This window comes from Theropithecus gelada, chromosome 2 (assembly GCF_003255815.1).
Source record: "Theropithecus gelada isolate Dixy chromosome 2, Tgel_1.0, whole genome shotgun sequence".
NCBI lineage: Eukaryota > Metazoa > Chordata > Mammalia > Primates > Cercopithecidae > Theropithecus > Theropithecus gelada.
This window is the reverse complement of record NC_037669.1, coordinates 142,314,896-142,336,433: the sequence shown is the minus strand read 5'-3', so window position 1 is coordinate 142,336,433 and position 21,538 is coordinate 142,314,896. Positions and strand designations below refer to the sequence as shown.

Here is a 21,538-nt window from a genome sequence, read left to right as displayed (position 1 = left end):
ATCCAGACTCTTCCCTAAACTAAGGATATTTTTAATGCAGAGCTTTGATGCCATGTAAAATTTCCTCATGCAACACAATGTGCATATTGTGATTACAGTTTTATTTCATGGGTCCCTGTCAATTTTTAATGCAGAGCTTTGATGCCATGTAAAATTTCCTCATGCAACATGATGCGCTTATTTTGATTACAGTTTTATTTCATGGGTCCCTGTCAATTTTTGTAATGATAATGTCACAGTAATAACATGGTTAATGACAAATGAGAATTAAGGCATGTAGCATTTCCTGTTCCCCACCTTACAACATACACTATTCTGTAGTTTTTTTTCAGTCCAGCGGTGGAGAAGGTGGGGGATATACGGGAAGCTGTAACTCTTATGAATTATTTGACCAGTTTTTCATTCCGTATCTCATAGATAATTGTAGAGTATAGGACCTGTATCCATTGTACCTGGTACAACAGATACATGTAAAGCAGATAGGGAGGAAACAGCATAATTATCAATACTGACTCTAGAGTTTTTCCATAGGAAGAACTTATGAACAGTAATTTGATTGAAGTGGAGGTTCTTTTTGGTACCCAAGGTACTACCATGATTTTACATATAAAATACACTTTTGCTCCAGTTAGTAAATTCAATAAACATTTCTAGACCTGCCGTGGTGGCTCACGCCTGTAATCCCAGCACTTTGGGAGGCCGAGGCGGGTGGATCACCTGAGGTCAAGAGTTCAAGACCACCTTGGCAAAACCTTGTCTACTAAAAATACAAAAATTAGCAGGGTATGGTGGCAGGCACCTATAATCCCAGCTACCTCCCTTGAACCCCGGTGGTGGAGGTTGCAGTGAACTGAGATTGCACCACTGTACTCTGGCCTGGGCAACAGAACAAGGCTCCATCTCAAAAAAATAAAGTAAAATAAAATAAATAAATAACGTATCTCCAGGATAGACACAGTAAGTATTGATTGGCTAGTTTTCTTTACACAGTTTAATCATATAGGCATGCTATTAGGAAAAATATGTAAAATAGACTTAAAGATGTAGAAAGCATTCCTTAAATTATTGGAAGTTGTATTTTAGAAAATGGAATGTGTGTAGTGGATTTAATTGTAATGTCTATATGTCTGTTTTTAAAAATATTTTTTCCTGTTTTTAATTAACATCAGAATTTAACAATTCTTCAATTCTCAATTGTTGATTTTTGTTTTCTTCTAGGGGCCACCTTATCTTAGTTCCAGAATTTAGTCTTCCTTTGGAATACTACCTAATTCCCTTCCTTATCATAGTGGGCATCTGTCTCATCTTAATAGTCATTTTCATGGTAGGTACATTAACTTTTAATAATTTTTAAAAAATAGTATGGATGAATCTAAAAACATTGTATTGAGTGAGAGAATTTAAACAATATGTACATAAAAGAGTGCATATTGTATAAATTCATTTATATGAAGTTCTAGACAAAACAAAGATAATGTGAGTAGGAAAAAATAGGAATGGTGATTTCCTCTGGGGGGTTAGAGAGAAGTGATCAATTTACTGAAAAGAGTATGAGGGAACTTTTGGGGGATGACAGTCATGTTCTGTATCTTGATAGAGATGTGGGTTGCAAAAATGCATGGCATTTGTCTGGATTCACACAATCAATTGTGTTGTACTTTTCATTATATGTAAATTTTACCTCAAAAGAAAACGAACTGTAAAAAAAAATTTACTAAACTGAGTAATGATTTGCATGCCAAAGTATTTTAGGGAAAGTACACTGATACCTGCAACTTACTTTAAAATACACTGTAAAAAAATAAGAGGAAAAAGTAAGATGTATTGATGGGTAAATAGAGATGTGACAAAAAGCATAGTAAAATGTTAATTATAGAATTCAGGTGGATATATGGGTATTTATTATAAAATTCAACTCTTCTGTATGTTTGAAAATTTTTATATTAAAGTATGAAAAAAATAATGTGAGAGCTTAAGGTTAAGGGGGAATGACATATTATTTCTCCGTAATGGTGATTATCAAAGTATGGTCACAGGACTATTAGTAGGTCTGCAAAATCAAAATTATTTACATAATAATATTAAGGTAATATTTGCCTTTGTCACTCTCATTCTCTTAGACGCGTGTAGTAAAAGTTTCTAGAGGCTACGTGATGTGCAATATCAAAATATTTGAAAACAGAAGCAGTTTGAAAATCCCTCTGTATTCTATTTTTGCAGATATTAAAATAGATTTGCAAAGATATAAAACAGTCCCACTATTCTTGCCAACTTCTTTGTCATAAAGAATATGTATTTTAATATTCAGTACATTTATTATTATATTGAATTCATAGATTAGTTTAAAGATTAAATGCTATCTTTAAAATGTTCAGTCTTCCTATGATGCTATCGTATTTTTAAATTTACTTATTTAGGTCTTTCCATCAGTTGAATAATAATTTTTCTATAAATGTTTTGCATGTCTTCTTTTAGACTTATCACACATACAGTTTTTCTTGCTACCATAAAAGGGATTTTTGAAATTATATTTTATAATTGGTTATTCTCATAATTGAGTATTAGAGCATTGCTTTTTATTGAACGTTTAATTTTGGAATAATGTTAAGATCTACAGAAAGTTTGCAAAGAAGAAAATTCCTGTTTATCCCTCATCTACTTTCCCACATTGTTAAAATTTTACATCGCCAGGAGACTTTTGTCAAAACTAAGAAACTGACATTGGTACATTACTATTAACTAAACTCTACATTTTGGATTTTACCAGGTTTTTCATTAATGTGCTCTTTCTGTTCCAGGATCAAGTCTAGGATACCACATTGTATTTCATTATCCTGTCTTCCCTCTGGTCTATGACAATTTTGCTGTTCTTGTTTTTCATGGCCTTGATAGTTTTGAGGAGTACTAGCCAGGTATCCTGTAGAATGTCTCTCAACCTGATTTTTTTCTCACGATTAGACAAGGCTACAGGTTTTTCAAAAGAGTATCACAGAGGTGAAGTGCCCTTCTCCTCACATCATATTTAGGGGTATATGATATCTGTAGAACATCACTGATGATGCTAACCTTCATTCCTTGGTTAAGGTAGTGTTTGCTGAATTTCTCCATTATAAAGTTAATATTTTTTCCTTTTTCTACTCTGTTCTTTCTTTAGAAGTGAGGCACTAAGTATAGCCCACTCTTAAGGTGGGGGAAGGGGAGGGCATATCTGCATTATCTGAAATTCTTCTGCAAGGAAGATTTCTCCGCATTTATTTATTCAACCAACCACTTACATTAGTATGCACTCATGTATATTTATTTTACACTTAGGTTATAATCCAGTACTATTCATATGTTATTTTTGGTTTTTGATTGTTTTTAAATTGTTTAACTTTGGCTGTTGTCATGCTGGATCTTATGTTCCTTTGATTCAGTGCTATCCCTTTTTAAATGATTATTAAGCACTTCTTGACTGCTGTCTTATACTATAAGATGCTTCAGGTTCATTGTATATTTTTTATATTTTTCCTGTCCCACCCCTAGCATCAGACCTTTTCCCAAGGAGTCCTAGTTTTTTTAATTAGAGAGTTGTATTTAGAAAGCAAGGTTTGGTCAGGGGACATTATTTATTTTTATGTATTAATCATATAATCATGTCATTAATCATTAATCATGTAATCGTGTAACAAATTCCATTACAGTAATTTGTTTGTTGATTCCCGTGGGGTTTCAGCGTAGAAGCAAGGAAGTAGACAGTAAGTTAGAAAACCAAACAACAAACAAACGAAAATACCCTTGGAAAACCAGGAGTACAAGTAAATATCCTTATACAGAGAAAGAATATAGACTAAAAACTTAAAATAAACATTATTAAATGGTGAAATGCTAGAAGCCTTCCCTTGAAAGTCAAGAACAGCAGGGCCGAGTGCGGTGGCTCACACTGTAATCCCAGCACTTTGGGAGGCCGAGGCAGGCGAATCACCTGAGGTCAGGAGTTCAAGACCAGCCTGGCCAACGTGGTTAAACCCCATCTCTAGTAAAAATAGAAAATTTAGCTGGGCATGGTGGCAGGCGCCTTCAATCCCAGCTACTCAGGAGGCTGAGGCAGGAGAATCGTTTGCACCCAGGAGGCGGAGGTTGCAGTGAGCTGAGATCTTGCCATTGCACTCCAGCCTGGGCAACAGGAGCAAAACTCAGTTTCAAAAAAAAAAAAAAAAAAAAAAAGGTCAAGAACAGGAAATGGATGTCTATTGTTCTACCTCCTTTAACATTGTGCTATGTTTTTTGGGAAAATAAGGGGGGAAAAGCAGTATAAGTCCTGGACATAAATCAGATTTTTATTTGCTTGACTTTTTAAAATGGGGTACTGGATTGTATGTCTTTCATCTGTTGTAGTAATAATTGATTTTTCTCTCTTTTATCATGTTTATGTTGGGTTACATTAATTCTGGAGATAAATCCTGTTTATGATGTATAAATTTTGCCCTTACATCTCTAGATTATTCAGATTTCTAATATAGATTAATTTTTTATACTTGGACATCGATGTAAAAATCCTAGAATATTAGCAATCTGAATATTCAGGTAAGAGAAATCTTTGGTTTTATGGGGCCAGAATAACCTTGACATGAAAACTAGACAATCCCTTGAGCACTGTTGGTAGGAAGGTAGAATGGAACAACCACTAAAGAAGACAGTATGGCAACTCCTCAAAAAATAAAACATGGAATTACCATACGAGCTGGTAATTCCACTTCTGGGTATATACCAAAAAGAATTCAAAGCAAAGACTCGTATGATATTTGTACACCATGTTCATAGCAGTATTATTTACAATAGCCAACAATGAAAGCAACCCAAGTGTACATTGACGGATGAATGGATAAACAAGATGTGGAATATACATACAATGGAATATTATTCAGTGTTTTTAAGGAAGGAAATTCTGACACATGCTGCAACATAGATGAACCTTGAAGACTTTATGCCATGTGAAATAAGCCAGTCGCAAAAGGACAAATACTGATTCTACTTATACGACATACCTAGAGTAGCCAAATTCATGGAGACAGAAACTAGAATGGTGGTTGCCAGGAACTGAGGGGACTGAGGAAGGGGGAGTTATTGTTTAATGGATATAGCATTTCAGCTTAATAAGATGAAGTCTGTGAATGGATGGTAGTGATGGTAGCACAACAGTATGAATGTACTTAAGCCATCGAACTGTACATTTAAACGTGGTTGAGATAGTAAGGTTTATGTTGTGTATATTTTACCATAATTTAAAAAAAACTAGACAATCAAAATTATAGCTCATAAAACTAAAGCTTTCTCTTAACTTTCTAAAATAGTTTTTTTTTTTTTTTAAAGAAAATTTGGGTCATCTATTACTTGACATTTTTGTAGAGGATGCCTATAAAATCATCTAGGTCTAGTGACTTTTTCATAGTTATATAGACATTCAGATGGTTTTCCAGTTCCTGCTAAATTGTATTTCTAAGAAATTTCCGGTTTTCAAGTGTAGTGGAATAAAGTGATTTATAATATTCATATATTCAAATAACAATTTAAAGAGAATTTCTACTATTTGTGGAATAAGTTATCTTTATTCATATCCATCTGTGCCTTTGACAATGTTGTCAGAAATTATTGCCTTATTAGTCTTTCATAGAAGTAGTAAATATTTATTCTGTACCTATGGTGAACTAGGCACTGTTCAAGGGTCTACAGATTCATCAGTAAACAAAATCGGTAAAAATCCCCAATGTTAAGCCGATTACATTTTGGTAGAACTTAATGCTAAATTCTTTACTTTCTTTATCTTTATCATGAATTTTTGTTCTTATTTTCTTTCTTCTACCTTGTCTGGTTGTATGGCTTTTCTTTTTCTAGTTTATTCAGCCAAATGCTTATTTTTTTTTCTAGTATATGCATTTAGGTTATAAATTTTTCTACAACAATAACTATAGCTGAAACCCACAACTTTTGATAAGGAAAATTCTTGTTTTCATTCGACTTAAATTTAAAAGTTTTTCATTTTAATGTAGGATGTTTCTTTATCACTCTTAATGTTTCAATCCGTATGAAGGGGGAACTCAGTTACTATAACTCTTAGCCCTTCTCTGCCCATTTACTCTTTCCACCTTAGAGGAGATAAAGTGTCTTATCTGTGTGGCATAGTTAGGAAGAATAAATTGGGCACACTTGGCTCAGCTCCACCATCTTTGTTTTGTTATTAACCTGACTTTGGGACATAGATGTTGATTCAGCTCCTCCAGGGTTAGGGCTGGTTCTGCAATTCTGCGACAGGGTGAAGGGAAGGCCTACTTCATTCCAAAGTTGTGTTTGTCTATATCTGAGTGGCTAAGGCAACCTAATTCTATTGCTCAATAAAAAATTATGTTTCTTGCACCGCACGGGGGTCATGCTAATCTTCTCTGTATCATTCCAATTTTAGTATATGTGTTGCTGAAACAAGTACAGAAAGTTCTGTTTCTCTCTCCAGTGAGTTAGTTGTTTCACCTTCCTCCTTCTGGCAGTTCATGGTCTTATTTCTCAAGTTATTTAGAATCTAGGTGGCATGCTGATTATAACACCCCCTCAGAAAAGTAGATATTCATTACGATTTGTTCTGTGACTTATAAATTATTTCAGTACAGTTTTACATTTCCAAAATATGTATTTTTTTCCTATTGATTTCTAATTCAGTTGTGTTGAGGTAAGAAAACATTGTATGTTATGGATTCTTTGTGGCATGGTTTTCTGATTAAATTTTGTAAACATTCCCTGTGTGTGAAAAGACACGAAGGGCAGTTCTGTGTTCATTAGTTCGAACTTGTGAATTTGTTTTGTCTAATCTTTTAACAGTTTTATTGAGATATAATTAACATAAAAATTAACTCATTTAAGTGCACAATTCAATAATTTTATTTGCAGAATTATGCAACCATCACCACAATCGTTAATAATTTTCTGCGTTCTTTTCTATTTTCTGAAACTGTGCTAAGAATAGAACAATCTTATGAGCCACATTTTATTATACTTTTAAATTTTCTAGTAGCCAAATTTAAAAGGTTAAAAAAAGAAAACAGATGAGATTAATTTTAATACTATATTTAACCCAATAAATCTAAAATATATAACAACATTCAATTAATACAAATATATGATATTTTTACATTCTTTTTATACAGTGTCTTCGTAATCTGATGTCTACTTTGTACTTACAGCACATCCCAATTCAGACTATCTATGTTTCAAGTGCTCAGTAGTCACATGTACTTGGTGGCTACCAAAATTGGACAGCACAGGTCTATAGTCTTAACAATTTTTTGTGTGCTTACGCTATAAGTTGCTGAGCTTGTGAATGTATGTATTTCACTCTTTTGTTTCTAGATAAGGTGTTGTTTTTATTGTTGTCATGACTCTCCTAATGATGCTTTTTTCCTTAAATTCTATTTTGCTTGATATTCTAGGCTTCTTTTGCTTAATAGATCTTTATCCCTTTATTTTATTTTTTATGTTAATTTGGTTATTTTATGCAGGATCTTGCTCTGTCACCCAGGCTGGAGTGCAGTGGCACAATCATAGCTCACTATAACCTCAAGTGATCCTCCCACCTCAGCCTCCCAAGTAGCTGGGACTAGAGGCACACATCACCATGCCCAGCTAATTGTTTTTATATTTTTTTTTTGTAGAAATGGGGCCTCTCTGTGTTGCCTAGGCTAGTCTCAAACTCCTGGGCTCAAGCAGTCCTTCAGCCTTGGCCTCCCAAAGCACTGGAGTTACAGGTGTGAGCCACTGCACCTGGTCCTATCCCTTTATTTTTTACTTTTATTTTTGTCCTAATGTATCATTCAGTTTTTATCTTGTGTCTTGTAAATAGCATATGATTGGAATTTTTTTCTTATACAATGTGATATACTCCTTTTAAATACTGGTGAATTTAATCCACTTAACATATATTGTGATCACATATGTATTTGGATTAATTTCTGTTGTTTACTTTTTATTCTGTTTTTTCTTCTGTGTAAATTTGCATTAATAACTTTTACTTTCTTTTCCCTATTGATATGAAAATTTGCATTATATTGCTCTTCTTTTAGTGGTTACCATTAAACTTTAAAAAAATTTATGGAGGTATGGTTTGATATAATAAATTACACATATTTAAATTGTACACTTTGGTAAGTTTTGACATAGGTTTATATGCATATATATATCACATTTGCATATGTATATCACATATATATCACACATATCATACACATATGTAACAGATATATATGTATATACCTGTGAAACCACCACCACCACAATCAAGACAATGAAATATTAACCACCCTAAAAAGTTTGGCAATGCCTTCCTTCTGCACCTTTCAACTTTTCCTTCATCCTCCCCTGGCCACCCTTCTCCATGCCCAGGCAACTACAAATCTGATTTTAGTCACTATAGATTGCTTTGCATTTTCTACAGCTTTGTATAAATGGAATTATAAAGTCTGTACTCTTTTGTGTCTGTCTTCTTTCTGTCACCATAATTATTTTGAGATTTATATATGTTATTGAGTACATGGATTATTCATTCCTTTTTATTGCTGAGATGTATTCCATTGTGTAAATATACCATGATTTGTTTACTCATTTACCTATTGATCAACATTTGGGTTGTTTCTAGTTTTTGGCTATTACAAATAAAGCTGACATGGACATTTGTTGTATGGAAATATGCTTTCATTTCCATTGGGTAAGTATATCTAGGAGTGGGACAGTTGGGTCACAGGATAAGTGTGTGTTTAGATTCATAAGAAATTGCCAAGCTCTTTTCCAAAGTCGTTGTACCATTTTACAATCCCACCAGAAGTGTATGAGAGTCCCAGTTCCTCCACTTCCATGGCAACACTTGGTGTAGTCAGTTTTACATTTTAGTCACCGAATAGGTGTATTGTATTATAGTATTTGTGATTTGAATTTTTGTTTTCCTGTTGACTGCTGACTTTGCACATCTCTTCAAGAGCTTATTTGCTGTTTGTATGTCTTGTATGGTGAAGTATCTTCAAATATTTTGTCCATTTTTTCTGTTGGGTAACTTGTTTTCTTATTGAGCTTTGAGAGTTTTTTATATATATCTTCTGGATACAAATCCCTTGTGTATACAATTTGCAAATATTTCAGTCTGTGGCTCATCTTTATTTTTAATTTTTAAATTTTATTTATGTATTCATTTATTTATTTATGTTTTGGAGACAGGCTCTCACTCTGTTGCCCAGGCTGGAGTACAGTAGCACAAACATAAATCACTGCAGACTTGACATCCTGGACTCAAATGATTCTCACACTTCAGCCCCCGAAGTAGCTGGAACTACAGGCACACGGCACTGCACCAGGCTAATTTTTTTCTTTTTAGAGATAGGGTCTCACTATGTTGCCCAGGCTGGTCTTGATCTCCTGGCCTCAAACAATCCTCCCGCTTCAGTTGTCTTTTATTTTTTTAACAGTGCCTTTTGAGCAGAGAAGTTCTTAAATTTGACATTCATATTTTTCCTTTGCAAAGGGTGTTTTGGTATTTGGTTTTTGGCCCTGTGTACTTCCTTTTTATTTTTGCAAGCATAGCAATTTATAGTTTAAAATATTTTGAATATTTTATCCAGCATTTCTGAATATTTGTAGTGAAGGTGTTCTGCATTATTTCTGCCCATTATTCTGCAGTAACTAATAAGTGTGTGTTTGAAATTTTTATTAGTTTGTAATATATAGGAATATCAACCTTCCCATTATTTTTTATTTTTATTTTATTTATTTATTTATTTATTTATTTATTTTGAGATGGAGTCTCGCTTATTTATTTATTTATTTATTTATTTATTTATTTTGAGATGGAGTCTCGCTCTGTCACTCAGGCCAGACTGCAGTGGCACTATCTCGGCTCACTGCAAGCTCCGCCTCCCGGGTTCACGCCATTCTCCTGCCTCAGCCTCCCGAGTAGCTGGGACTACAGGTGCCTGCTGCCGCGCCTGGATAATTTTTTGTATTTTTAGTAGAGATGAGGTTTCACCGTGTTAGCCAGGATGGTCTCGATCTCCTGACCTCATGATCTGCCTGCTTTGGCCTCCCAAAATGCTGGGATTACAGGTGTGAGCCACCGCGCCCGGCCCCCATTCTTTTTTTTTTTTTTTTAACCCATTGGAGTCTTTATAAAATCTATAGTTTACCATTTGTATTTTTGCAGGCAAACAGTTGTATGTTTTTTATAATGTCTCTGTCAGTAAATCAAAGGTAATCAAGATCAATTAATAAAAACTTCAAGGGGTAATTTATGGGTTAACTAATCACTAATACGATTTAATGCTTTAATTAATAATACTACTGCAGTTCGAATTTAAATGAATTGAATTGATTTGCAGTAGCTATCCAGAAACTTAAAAGATATTTGTTATTTTAATGGTCACTTTCTATTTGCACATTTAATATCTGACTCCTTTTTTTACTCTTTTATTTTTAGATCACAAAATTTGTCCAGGATAGACATAGAGCTAGAAGAAACAGACTTCGTAAAGATCAACTTAAGAAACTTCCTGTACATAAATTCAAGAAAGGTAAGTATTGGTTTTCTAAATAATTATCTTTAGTTTATTTAAGACTACAGGATGACTATACTCTTTAAAAAAAATTTTTTTTAAATTATTACACTTTAAGTTCTAGGGTACACGTGCACAACGTGCAGGTTTGTTACATAGGTATACATGTGCCATGTTGGTTTTCTGCACCCATCAACATCATTTACATTAGGTATTTCTCCTAACTCTATCCCTCCCTTAGCCCCCCACCCCCCAACAGGCCCTGGTATGTGATGTTCCCCTCCCTGTGTCCTTGTGTTCTCATTGGTCACCTTCCACTTAAGAGTGAGAACATGCAGTGTTTGGTTTTCTGTCCTCGTGGTATTTTGCTGAGAATGATGGTTTCCAGCTTCATCCATGTCCCTGCAAAGGACATGACCTCATCTTCTTTTTTATGGCTGCATAGTATTCCATGGTGTATATGTGCCACATTTTCTTTATCCAGTCTAGTATTGATGGACATTTGGGTTGGTTCCAAGTCTTTGCTATTGTGAATAGTGCCACAATACACATTCGTGTGCATGTGTCTTTATAGTAACATGATTTATAATCCTTTGGGTATATACCCACAAATGGAATTGCTGGATCAAATGGTATTTCTGGTTCTAGATCCTTGAGAAATTGCCACACTGTCTTCCACAATGGTTGAACTAATTTGCACACCCACCAACAGTGTAAAAGCATTCCTATTTCTCCACATACTCTTCAGCATCTGTTGTTTCCTGAGAAAACAACAGATTTCTATTTCTCCACATCCTCTCCAGCATCTGTTTTTTCCGGGTTTTTTTTTTTTTTTTTTTTTTTTTTGAGACGGAGTCTCACTCTGTCACCACCCAGGCTGGAGTACAGTCGCACAGTCTTGGCTCACTGCAACCTCCACTCCCCAGGTTCAAGCGATTCTCCTGCTTCAGCCTCCCGAGTAGCTGGGATTATAGGTCCCTGCCACTGCACCCGGCTAATGTTTGTATTTTTAGTAGAGACGGGGTTTCACCATCTTGGCCAGGCTCGTCTTGGACTCCTGACCTCGTGATTCACCCACCTCAGCCTACCAAAGTGCTGGGATTGCAGGTGTAAGCCACTGTGCCCGGCCTGTTTTCTGACTTTTTAAGACTATACTCTTGTTCTACCTTCTGTGTCCCTACCATAAACTCTGCCTAACGCTAAGTAGACTTTCAGTTAAGAATGAATGTGAGAGATGATCTTTTGCTGTGATGACCTGGTGAAGGCAGGAAAGGGATGCACAGTCTGCAGAGAATTTAAAAACAATAATTAAACTAACCAAAATGCTTATAAATATTATCACCATGTGCCATTAGTTCTAAACAATGTCAGTGGATAAAATATTTTTCTGCACCAGGTGGACTACTCCCACTTACCTTCCTCCTATTCTGTCTCCCATGATATAACACTGTATAGTGTTGTATTAATTAAACATATAGGTAGCTGTTATATATCATCACTTATATATATCATCTTAATTTTCATACTTTTATGAACTGTATACTATTATTATTTTCCCTTTATAGATGAGGAAAAATAGGGTCAGGGACATTAGGAATTTTAATATCACATAGCCAGTTTTGACAGAACTACAGGAGAGGTATGACTATAATACCATAGCCAATGTAAGTTTCCCCTATAGTATAGTTTCTCTGTGGTTTAGTGACCTTTTAGTGCAGATATCTACTTGATAAATCCTTTTGGCTGGGATTTATCAAGTAGATACCTGATAATACCCAGACTTCATTTTCATATACCATAACCCAGACTTCATTTTCATATACCAGTAAAAGTATTCTGTTTTTTAATTCAGCAGTGAAAAAGTGTAGGGAGTGGAGGGAGAAAATAGAGAAAAAGACAATAAAACATAGTTCTGCCACATTTTTATTTTTCAAATAATAAAATGTTTTATAAACCTGCCATTTAACATTAACATTTAAAAAACAGAACACTTAACAACAAAAAAGTAGGAAAAAGAACATCATGTTAAAATAATGAATAGACATTTCTAAAAATGCACTGCATTTTACATTTACATTATCATTATACAGTGATTTACATTATCATTATACAGTGTGGATTAGTTAATAGTTTTTTTGTTTTGTTTTGTTTTTAAGAGATGGGGTCTCATCTCACTGTGTTGCTGAGGCTGAGCTTGAACTCCTGGGCTCAAGTGATCATCCCACCTCAGCTTCTCACGTAACTAAGACTATAGGCATGTGCCCCTGGGCCCAGCTTGGATTAGTTAAGATTTCTACATAGACCAGAACTAGTTTGAAGATTAGGAATTACTTTTTTAGGCTTCATTTTGTGTGTTAAAAATATGTTTAAAAAGGCTGGGCACGGTGACTCACACCTGTAATCCCAGCACTTAGGGAGTCCGAGGCAGACGGATCACGAGGTCAGGAGATTGAGACTATCCTGGCCAACATGGTGAAACCCCGTCTCTACTAAAATACAAAAAAATTAGCCATAGTACCAGCTACTCAGGAGGCTGAGGCAGGGGAATCACTTGAACCTGGGAGGCAGAGGTTGCAGTGAGCCAAGATCACTCCACTGCAATCTAGCTTGGTGACAGAGCAAGACTCCTTCTCAAAAAAAAAAAAAAAAAGTTTAAAAAATGGTGATATTGACCTGGGTTTAAAGGGAATGCATGTCATTGGCTTTTCCTCTGAGTAAGATGGGTAGCTGTAGTAGGATTTTGAACAGAGGAGAGAATGTCTTAGTTAACTGTTAAAAGGATCCTTCTGCTGGCATATTAAGAATAGGTTATTAGAGGGCAAAGGGTGTAGACAGAGAGAACAGACAGGAAAGTTATTGTAGTAATTCAGGTGTGATATAAATGTGGCTTGGGCTGATTATCAGTGGAGGAGAAGAAATCTTCAAATCCTGGCTATATCTGGAGATGGAATATACTGAATTTACTGATGGACTAGATATTGGGAGAGGAGACAAGGATGACTCCAGATTTTTTGGTCTGAACAACAAAATGGATGGTCTCTCTATTTAAGGAAAGTCCTTAAATAGAAATAAGGATGGTTAATGTATGAAAGAGCAGGTTTTAGCAGGGAAATTGGAAGGTTGGTATTGAACATAATGGAATTTCAGATGTCTATTAGATGTTAGAAATGAGTCTGGAGTTTAAGACAGAGGTCTGAACTGGAAATACTGGCACGAAAATACATTTAAATCATTAGACTGAATGAGATTACCAAGAGAGTGAGTACAGATAGAAGAATACCAAAGACACTGAGGGGCATACCATCATTAAGTAGAAGAGGAATCAGAAGTGGCAGCAGTGGAAACTGAGAAGGTGTGACCAATTACACAGGAAGAAAATCAGGAGAGCATGATTTACCAGAAACCCAGTGATGCAAATCTATCAGGGAGCAAGGAATGCTAACCTGTGTCAGTGCTCCTGAACATACGTAAGATGAGAGCTCAGTATTAACCATTAGAGACTATTGATGATCTTGATGAGCAGTTGACAGAGTGGTCAGGCCAAAAATCTGATTGTGGTAGATTTAAGAGAGAATGGAAAGAGCAGAATTGGAGATAATTTTTTAAAGAAGTTTAACTAAAAAAAGGAGCAAAGAAATGGGGTCATAGCTGGTGGGGGAAGTTGAGTCAAGAAATAACAGTATGTTTGTTTGCTAAAGGAAATTGATGAAGGAAATTGATGATATAGGTGACAGATGGGAGAGTTCCTGTAATGTTCTTGAGAAGGCAAGAGGAGATTGGATCTCTTGCACAAAAACGCGGACTGGCCTTAGGTAGTATCATAGAGACTTGAGCTAAGGGAAAGTAGAATATGTGGGTGAAAAATCACAATAGGTGGGTATTTGTAGTGGTGTGTCTGTGGAAATGTTCTTTGCTTTCATTCCTCTCAGTTACTTAGGAAATCACCAACTGAGGGTGAGGACAGAGGAGGAGGTATTGGAGCTTTTAAGAACAGAGGTATAAAATACTGTTATTCCAGGAGAGTAGGAGGAGGAATGGACTAGGGAAATATAATATGGTTGCTTGGCAGCCTGAACCCATTATGAACCCATCAGCATAACTGTTTTTCTCTATGGAGTGGTGTTTATCATCACTTTTTTCAAAATGTGAAGTATAACATTTATACAGAGAGTATGTAGGATACATATTTCTAGAACCATCCAGTTCAAGAGATAGAACATTACTACCACCCTAGGAGCTATTATGTTCCCTTCTAGATAAATAATCCTTTTTTGTCCTCTGGAGGTAATGACTATCCTGGCTTATGATAATTTCACTGCCTTTCTCAAGTTGTACCACATATGAATGCATACCTAAACAGTTGGCTTAATTTTGCCTATTTTTGAATTATATTTTTCTTACCTCTTATTAATTTTTTAATGAAATTTATACACTTTATTGCATGTAGGTATAGTTCATTTACTTTCATTCCGTCTTTTAAAGATTTTACTTATCCACTTTACTGTTAATTGATGTTCATTTTTTTTCAGTTTAGGGCTATTATAAACCATACTTTTGAGAATATACTTGTACATATATCCTGTTGCATATGTCCATGAATTTCTTTAGTATATATACCTAGAAGTAGATTAATTTGATCATAGTATATACCTATTTTCAATTTTATTGGATAATGCAAAATCATTTCCAAAGGGATTGATGGTACCAGTTTCTACTCTCACCAACAGTGTATAGGATTTCCTGTTGTTCCATGTATTTATCCAATACTTTGTACTGAAGGACTTTTAAATCTTAGCCATTCTGGTGAGTTTATAACTCATTGCTGTTTTACTTTTTATTTCCCTTCTTGCAATGAGGTTAAATATCTGTTCACATTATTTGCCAGTTGGATTTTCACTTTCACGAAGTACCTTTCATGATATATGCCCATGTGTCTGTTCCATATGTGGGAGGAATTCTTTATATGTTCCTACAAGCCCCTCTGAAAGTGTAGTGTATGGCAATTTAGTTCTTCAATAATTTTGTGTGTTTTAACTGTCTTTTTCTAGTTTATGGACCAAAATTCTTGATTTTCATGGTAGTGTTCTTCTATTTTTGTTTTGTTTTGTTTTGATTTGATTTTTTTTTTTGAGACGGAGTCTCACTCTGTCCCCCAGGCTGGAGTGGAGTGGCGCGATCTCGGCTCACTGCAAGCTCTGCCTCCCGAGTTCACACTATTCTCTTGCCTCGCCCTCCTGAGTAGCTGGGACTACATGCACCCGCCACCATGCCTGGCTCATTTTTTGTATTTTTAGTAGAGACAGGGTTTCGCCATGTTAGCCAGGATGATCTCGATCTCCTGACCTCATGATCCGCCCACCTTGGCCTCCCAAAGTGCTGGGATTACAGGCATGAGCCACCGCGCCCAGCCTCTTCCATGTTTTTAAAGAATATTTTGTATCCCAAGATCATACAGATGTTATTTTATATTACCTTCTGAAAGCTTTGTATTTTTGTCTTTTGTGTTTAATCCACATGAATTGATTGTATAAAATTGGAGTCCAATTTGAGTTTTTTTCCAGTTTGATATTTTATATAAGGGTATCCAGTTGTTCCAGAGCTAATTATTGAAAATACACTGTTCTACAGTGTCACCTCTGATGTAAATTAAGGTCCAGATATATGTGGGTTTGTTTCTGGATTTCTCTTGGTTTTATTGTTTAACCATGTATCAGTATCACACTGTTTCAGTTACAGTAGGTTTATGGTAAGACCTGATAGAGCTAGTCTTCCCACTTTGGTTTTTTCAATAGTGTTTACCTATGTTTAACACTTTGCCTTTCTACTTAAAGGTAAAAATCGACTTGCCATGGCCACCCCACCTCCAAGTATATGCACAAAAAAAAAAGATTGTATTTTTTATTGTAGCAGAATACACACAGCATAAAATTTATCATTTTAATAATTTTAAAGTACCTTCACATTGTTATGCAACCATCACCACCATCCATCTCCAGACCTCTTTATCTTCTCAAACTGAAATTCTGTACCAGTTAAATAGTAACTCCCCATTTCCACTTCCCCTTAGCCACTGGCATCTACCATTCTACTTACTGTCTCTGAATTTGACTATGTAGGTACATCACGTAAGTGGAATTGCCTGATATTTATCCTGTTTCTGACTTATTTCACTTACCATAATGTTTTCAAGGATTATCCATGTTGTAGCATATATCAGAATGTCTTTACTTTTTCTGGCTGAATAATAGTCTGTTGTGTATTTTTACCACATTTTGTTTATTTATTTATCTATTAGTGAATACGAGTTGGTTACACCTTTTGGCTATTGTAAATAATGCTGCAATTAACATTGATAAAAAAGTATCTGTTTGAGTCCATGGATTCAATTATTTTGGGTATATACCAAGGAGTGATATTGTGTAACTTTATGAGGAACCTGGATACTGTCTTCCACACTTACTGTACTGTTTTACATTCCCAGCAGCAATGCTCAAGGGTTCATATTTCGCCACATCCTTGTCAACACTTGCTGTATTCTGTTCTTTTGTTTTAATATAGCTATCCTAATGGGTATGAAGTGGTACCTTAATGTGGTTTTATTTGCATTTCCCTACTGACTAATGATGTTGAGCATCTTTTCTTGTGCTTATTGTCTACTTGTATATTTCCTTGGGCAAATTGTCTGTTCAAGTACTTTGCTCATTTTCAATTGGGGTGGTTTATCATTTTGTTCTTGAGTTATAGGAGTTCTTTGTATATTCTAGATAACATGATTTGCAAATATTTTTTCACATTCTTGTCAGTTGTCACTTTCTTGATAATGTCCTTTTATGTACAGAAGTTTCAAATTTTGATATAGTTCAATTTACCTTTTTTCTTTTTTTTGCTTATGATATGAAGCATAAGCAAAAACTTTTTTTTTTTTTTTTTTTGCTTATGAAGGAAATTAAAGAAGACCTCAATAAATGGAAAAGCATCCCACATTCATGGATTGGAAGACTTAATATTGTTAAGATATCAAGACTACCCAAAGCATTCTACAAATTCAGTACAATTCCTATCAAAATTCCAAGAACTTTTTTGCAGAAATAAAAAGTTTAAATTTTGATTAAGTCCAGTTTACCTTATGATGTCATATCTAAGAATACATTGCTAAATCCAAGATCATAAAGATTTACCCCTATGTTTTCTTCAGAGTTTTATGGTTTTAGCTTATATTTAGGTCTTTTATCAATTTAGAGTTCATTTTTATATATAGTAAATATGAGGTAGGGTTCCTGGCTTATTTTTTTGTATGTGGAAATCCAGTTATCCCAGCACCATTTGTTGAAGAGACTGTTTTCTCATTGAATATCTTGGCACTCTCATCAAAAATAAATTGGCCATAGATGTATGATTTTATTTATGGACTGTCAGGTACATTCCTTTGGTCTATATGATTATCCTTATGCGAGTCCCACACTATTTTGATTACTCTAGTTTTGTAGTAAGTTTTGAAACTAAGAATTGTGAGTCCTCTACATTTGTTGTTCTTTTTCAGTATTTTAGCTATTCAGGGTCCTTTGCAATTCCATAATAACTTGAGAATAATTTGAGGATAGAACTTTCTATTTTTGCAAAAAAGTTATTAGAATTTTGATAGGGATTGTGCTAAATTTGTAGATTGCTTTGGGTAGTCTTGACATCTTAACAATATTAAGTCTTCCAATCCATGAATATGGGATGCTTTTCCATTTATTGATGTCTTCTTTAATTTCCTTCAGGAGTGTCACGTAATTTTCAGTCTGTAAGTCTTTAATCTCCTTAGATTTATTTCTAGGTATTTTATTATTTTAGATACTATTATGAATAGAATTCCTTTCTAAATTTCTTTTATGGATTGTTCATTGCTGATATGGAGAAACACAACTGATTTTTATGCATTGATCTTACAACCTACAAGTTTGATGAATTTGTATATAGCGCTGGTAGCTTTCTTGTGGATTCTTGGGGATTTCCTATAGAGCAGATTGTATTAGCCTGTTCTCACACTACTATAGGAAATACCCAGGACTGGGTAATTTATAAATGAAAGGTTTAATTTACTCACAGTTCCATATTGCTGGAGAAGCCTTAGGAAACTTATAATCATGGTGGAAGGCAAAGGAGAAGCAGACATCTTCTTCATAGGGCATCAGGACGGAATGAGGGCAAGCAGGGAAATACCAGATGCTTATAAAACCATCAGATCTCGTGAGACTCACTATCATGAAAACAGCATGGGGGAAACTGCCCCCACGATCCAATTACCTCCACCTGGTCCTGTCCCTGACATGTGGGGATTATGTGTATTATAATTCAAGATGAGATTTTGGGTGGAGACACAGCCAAACCATATCACAGATCATGTCATCTGTGAATAGGTGTAGTTTTACTTCTTTCTTTCCAACATGGATTTATTTCATTTTCTTGTGTAACTGCTTCTAGAACTTACAGTACAATATTGAATAACAGTGGTGAAAGTGGCCATTCTACTTTCTTTCTGATTTTAAGGCAAAAACTTGCGGTCCTTCACCAGTGAGTATTTTAGCTGTCAGTCATTGTTGTTGTTTTTAATAAATGCCCTTTATCAAGTTGATGAAGTCCCCTACTATATAGGTTCATTTTTTTGGCATGTTGAAATCTACTTGTTCCAGCATTATTTGTTGAAAAGACTGTCCTTTCTGCCTTGAATCACCTTTGCTCCACTGTTAGAGGGCAGTTGACTATATTTGTGTGAGTCTTTTTCTGGAATCTCTATTCTGTCCCGTTTATCTGTTTATTCCTTCACCAGTACCACACCGCCTTGATTACTGTACTTTTGTTTTGTTCTGAGATGGAGTCTTGCTGTGTTGCCAGGCTGGAGTGCAGTGGTGCAATCTCAGCTCACTGCAACCTCTGCCTCCCAGGTTCATGCAATTCTCCTGCCTCAGCCTCCCGTGTAGCTGGGAGTACAGGCATGTGCCACCATGCCTGGCTAATTTTTTTTGTATTTTTAGTAGAGACGGGGTTTCACCATGTTGCTAGGCTGGTCTCGAACTCCTGACCTCAAGTGATCCGCCTACCTCCGCCTCCCAAAGTGCTGGGATTACAGGCGTGAGCCACCGTGCCGGCTGATTACTTTACAGTAAGTCTTAACATGGGGTAGTGTCAGTTCATTGACTTTGTTTTTTCACTATGGTGTTGGCTGTTTTGGTCTTTTGCCTTTCCATATGTACTTGTGAACTAGTTTGTTATCCAAAAAAATAAATTGCTGAGATTTTGATTGGGATTGCATTGAATTTATAAATCAAGTTGGGAATCCTGCTTGGTCATGGTGTATAATTTTTTATATACGGATATTCAGTTTTCTAATTTTGTTTAGGATTTATCGTCTATGTTCATGATAGTTACTAGTCAGTAGTTTTCCTTTCTTGTGATGTCTTTGCCTAGTTGTGAGATTTGGATAATAACTGGCTTCACAGAATGAGTTATGAAGTATACCCTCTGCTGTTTTCTGGAAGAAATTGTAAAGAATTTGGGTAATTTCTTTCCTGAGTGTTTGGCAGAATTCACTAGTGAACCTATCTGGATATGGTGTCTGATGTTTTGGAAGGTTATTAGTTATTGGTTCAGGTTCTTTGATAGACCTAGGCCTATTCAGATTGTATATTTCTTTTTGTGTAGCTTTTGGCAGATTGTGCCTTTCTGAGTAATTGGTACATTTTATCTGTTACCAGATTTGTAGGCATAGAATTGTTTAGTATTCCTTTATTATTGTTTTTATATTTATAGGATTAATAGTGATGACCCCTTTTCTAAAATTTTTGATATTAATAATTTGTATCTTTTGTCTCTTTTTCTTGGTTCATCTAGCTAGATATCGATTTCGTTGATCTTTTCAAAGAACAATATTTTGGTTTTGTTGATTTTCTGTATTGAATTTCTGGTGTTTTTTGGTTGCGTGTGTGTGTGTGGTTTTTTTTTTGTTGTTTTTTGTTTTTTGTTTTTTGTGTTTTTTTTTTGAGACAAGGTCTCACTCTGTCACCTAGGCTGGAGTAGAGTGGCACAACCATGGCTGACTGCAGCCTTGACTTCCCAGGCTCAACCAACCCTTCCACCTCAGCCTTCCAAGTAACTGGAACTACAGGTGTGTACCACTGTGCCTGGCTAATTTTTTTATTTTATTTTTTTAGTGACAGGGTCTCACTATGTTGCCAGGTCTGAATTCCTTTCCTCAAGTGATCCTCCTACTTTGGCCTCCCAAAGTGCTGGGATTACAGGCATGAGCCACCACACCCAGCCTGATTTTCTGCTTTTACTTGCATTGATTTGTTCAATTTTTATTTCTTTTTTTCTGCTTGCTTTGAATTTAATTTGCTCTATTTCTAGTTTCCTAAAGGTAAAGCTTAGATTATTGATTTTAGCTCTTTCTTCTTTTCTAATATATATATTCAGTGCTATAAATTTCCCTGCACTGCTTTCATTGCATTTTACAATTTTTTAGTTATATGTAATAGTTGTACATATTTATGGCATACATGTTATATTTTGATACATGCATACAATATGTAATGATCAAATCAGGATAATTGGGATATTCATCACCCCAAGCAACGATCATTTTTGTGTATGTGTTAGGAATAATTCAAAGCTTCTCATCTAGCTATTTGAAATATATAACTTTACTGTTAACTATAGTTGCCTCACCATACTATCAAAAACTAGAACTTATTCCTTCTAACTGTTTCTGTACCCAGTAGCCAACCTCTCTTCACTACCCGCTTCCACCCTTCCCAGCATCTGGTAACCACTAGTTTGCTCTCTACCTCCATCAGATCAGTTTTCTTAGTTCCCACATACGAGTGAGAACATGGGATATTTGTCTTTCTGGGCTTGGCTTCTGTCACTTGGCATCATGTCCTCTAGTTCCATCCATGTTGCTGCAAATAACAAGGTTTTATTTTTTTATGGCTGAATAG

At 35.2% G+C, this 21,538-nt stretch overlaps 1 protein-coding gene and 1 pseudogene across 3 annotated transcripts in view; one reads left to right on the top strand and one right to left on the bottom strand.

Moving 5' to 3' along the window:
* Positions 1–21,538, top strand: part of RNF13 (ring finger protein 13) — a 159,353-nt gene that overhangs the window by 110,639 nt on the left and 27,176 nt on the right. For all 3 annotated transcript variants that reach the window (XM_025376689.1, XM_025376687.1, XM_025376688.1), the window contains 2 exons: positions 1,219–1,324; positions 10,484–10,577. In XM_025376689.1, the coding sequence (XP_025232474.1) occupies positions 1,219–1,324; positions 10,484–10,577 (200 nt within the window). The remainder of the gene's footprint in view (positions 1–1,218; positions 1,325–10,483; positions 10,578–21,538) is intronic.
* Positions 6,371–6,459, bottom strand: LOC112619867 (annotated as a pseudogene).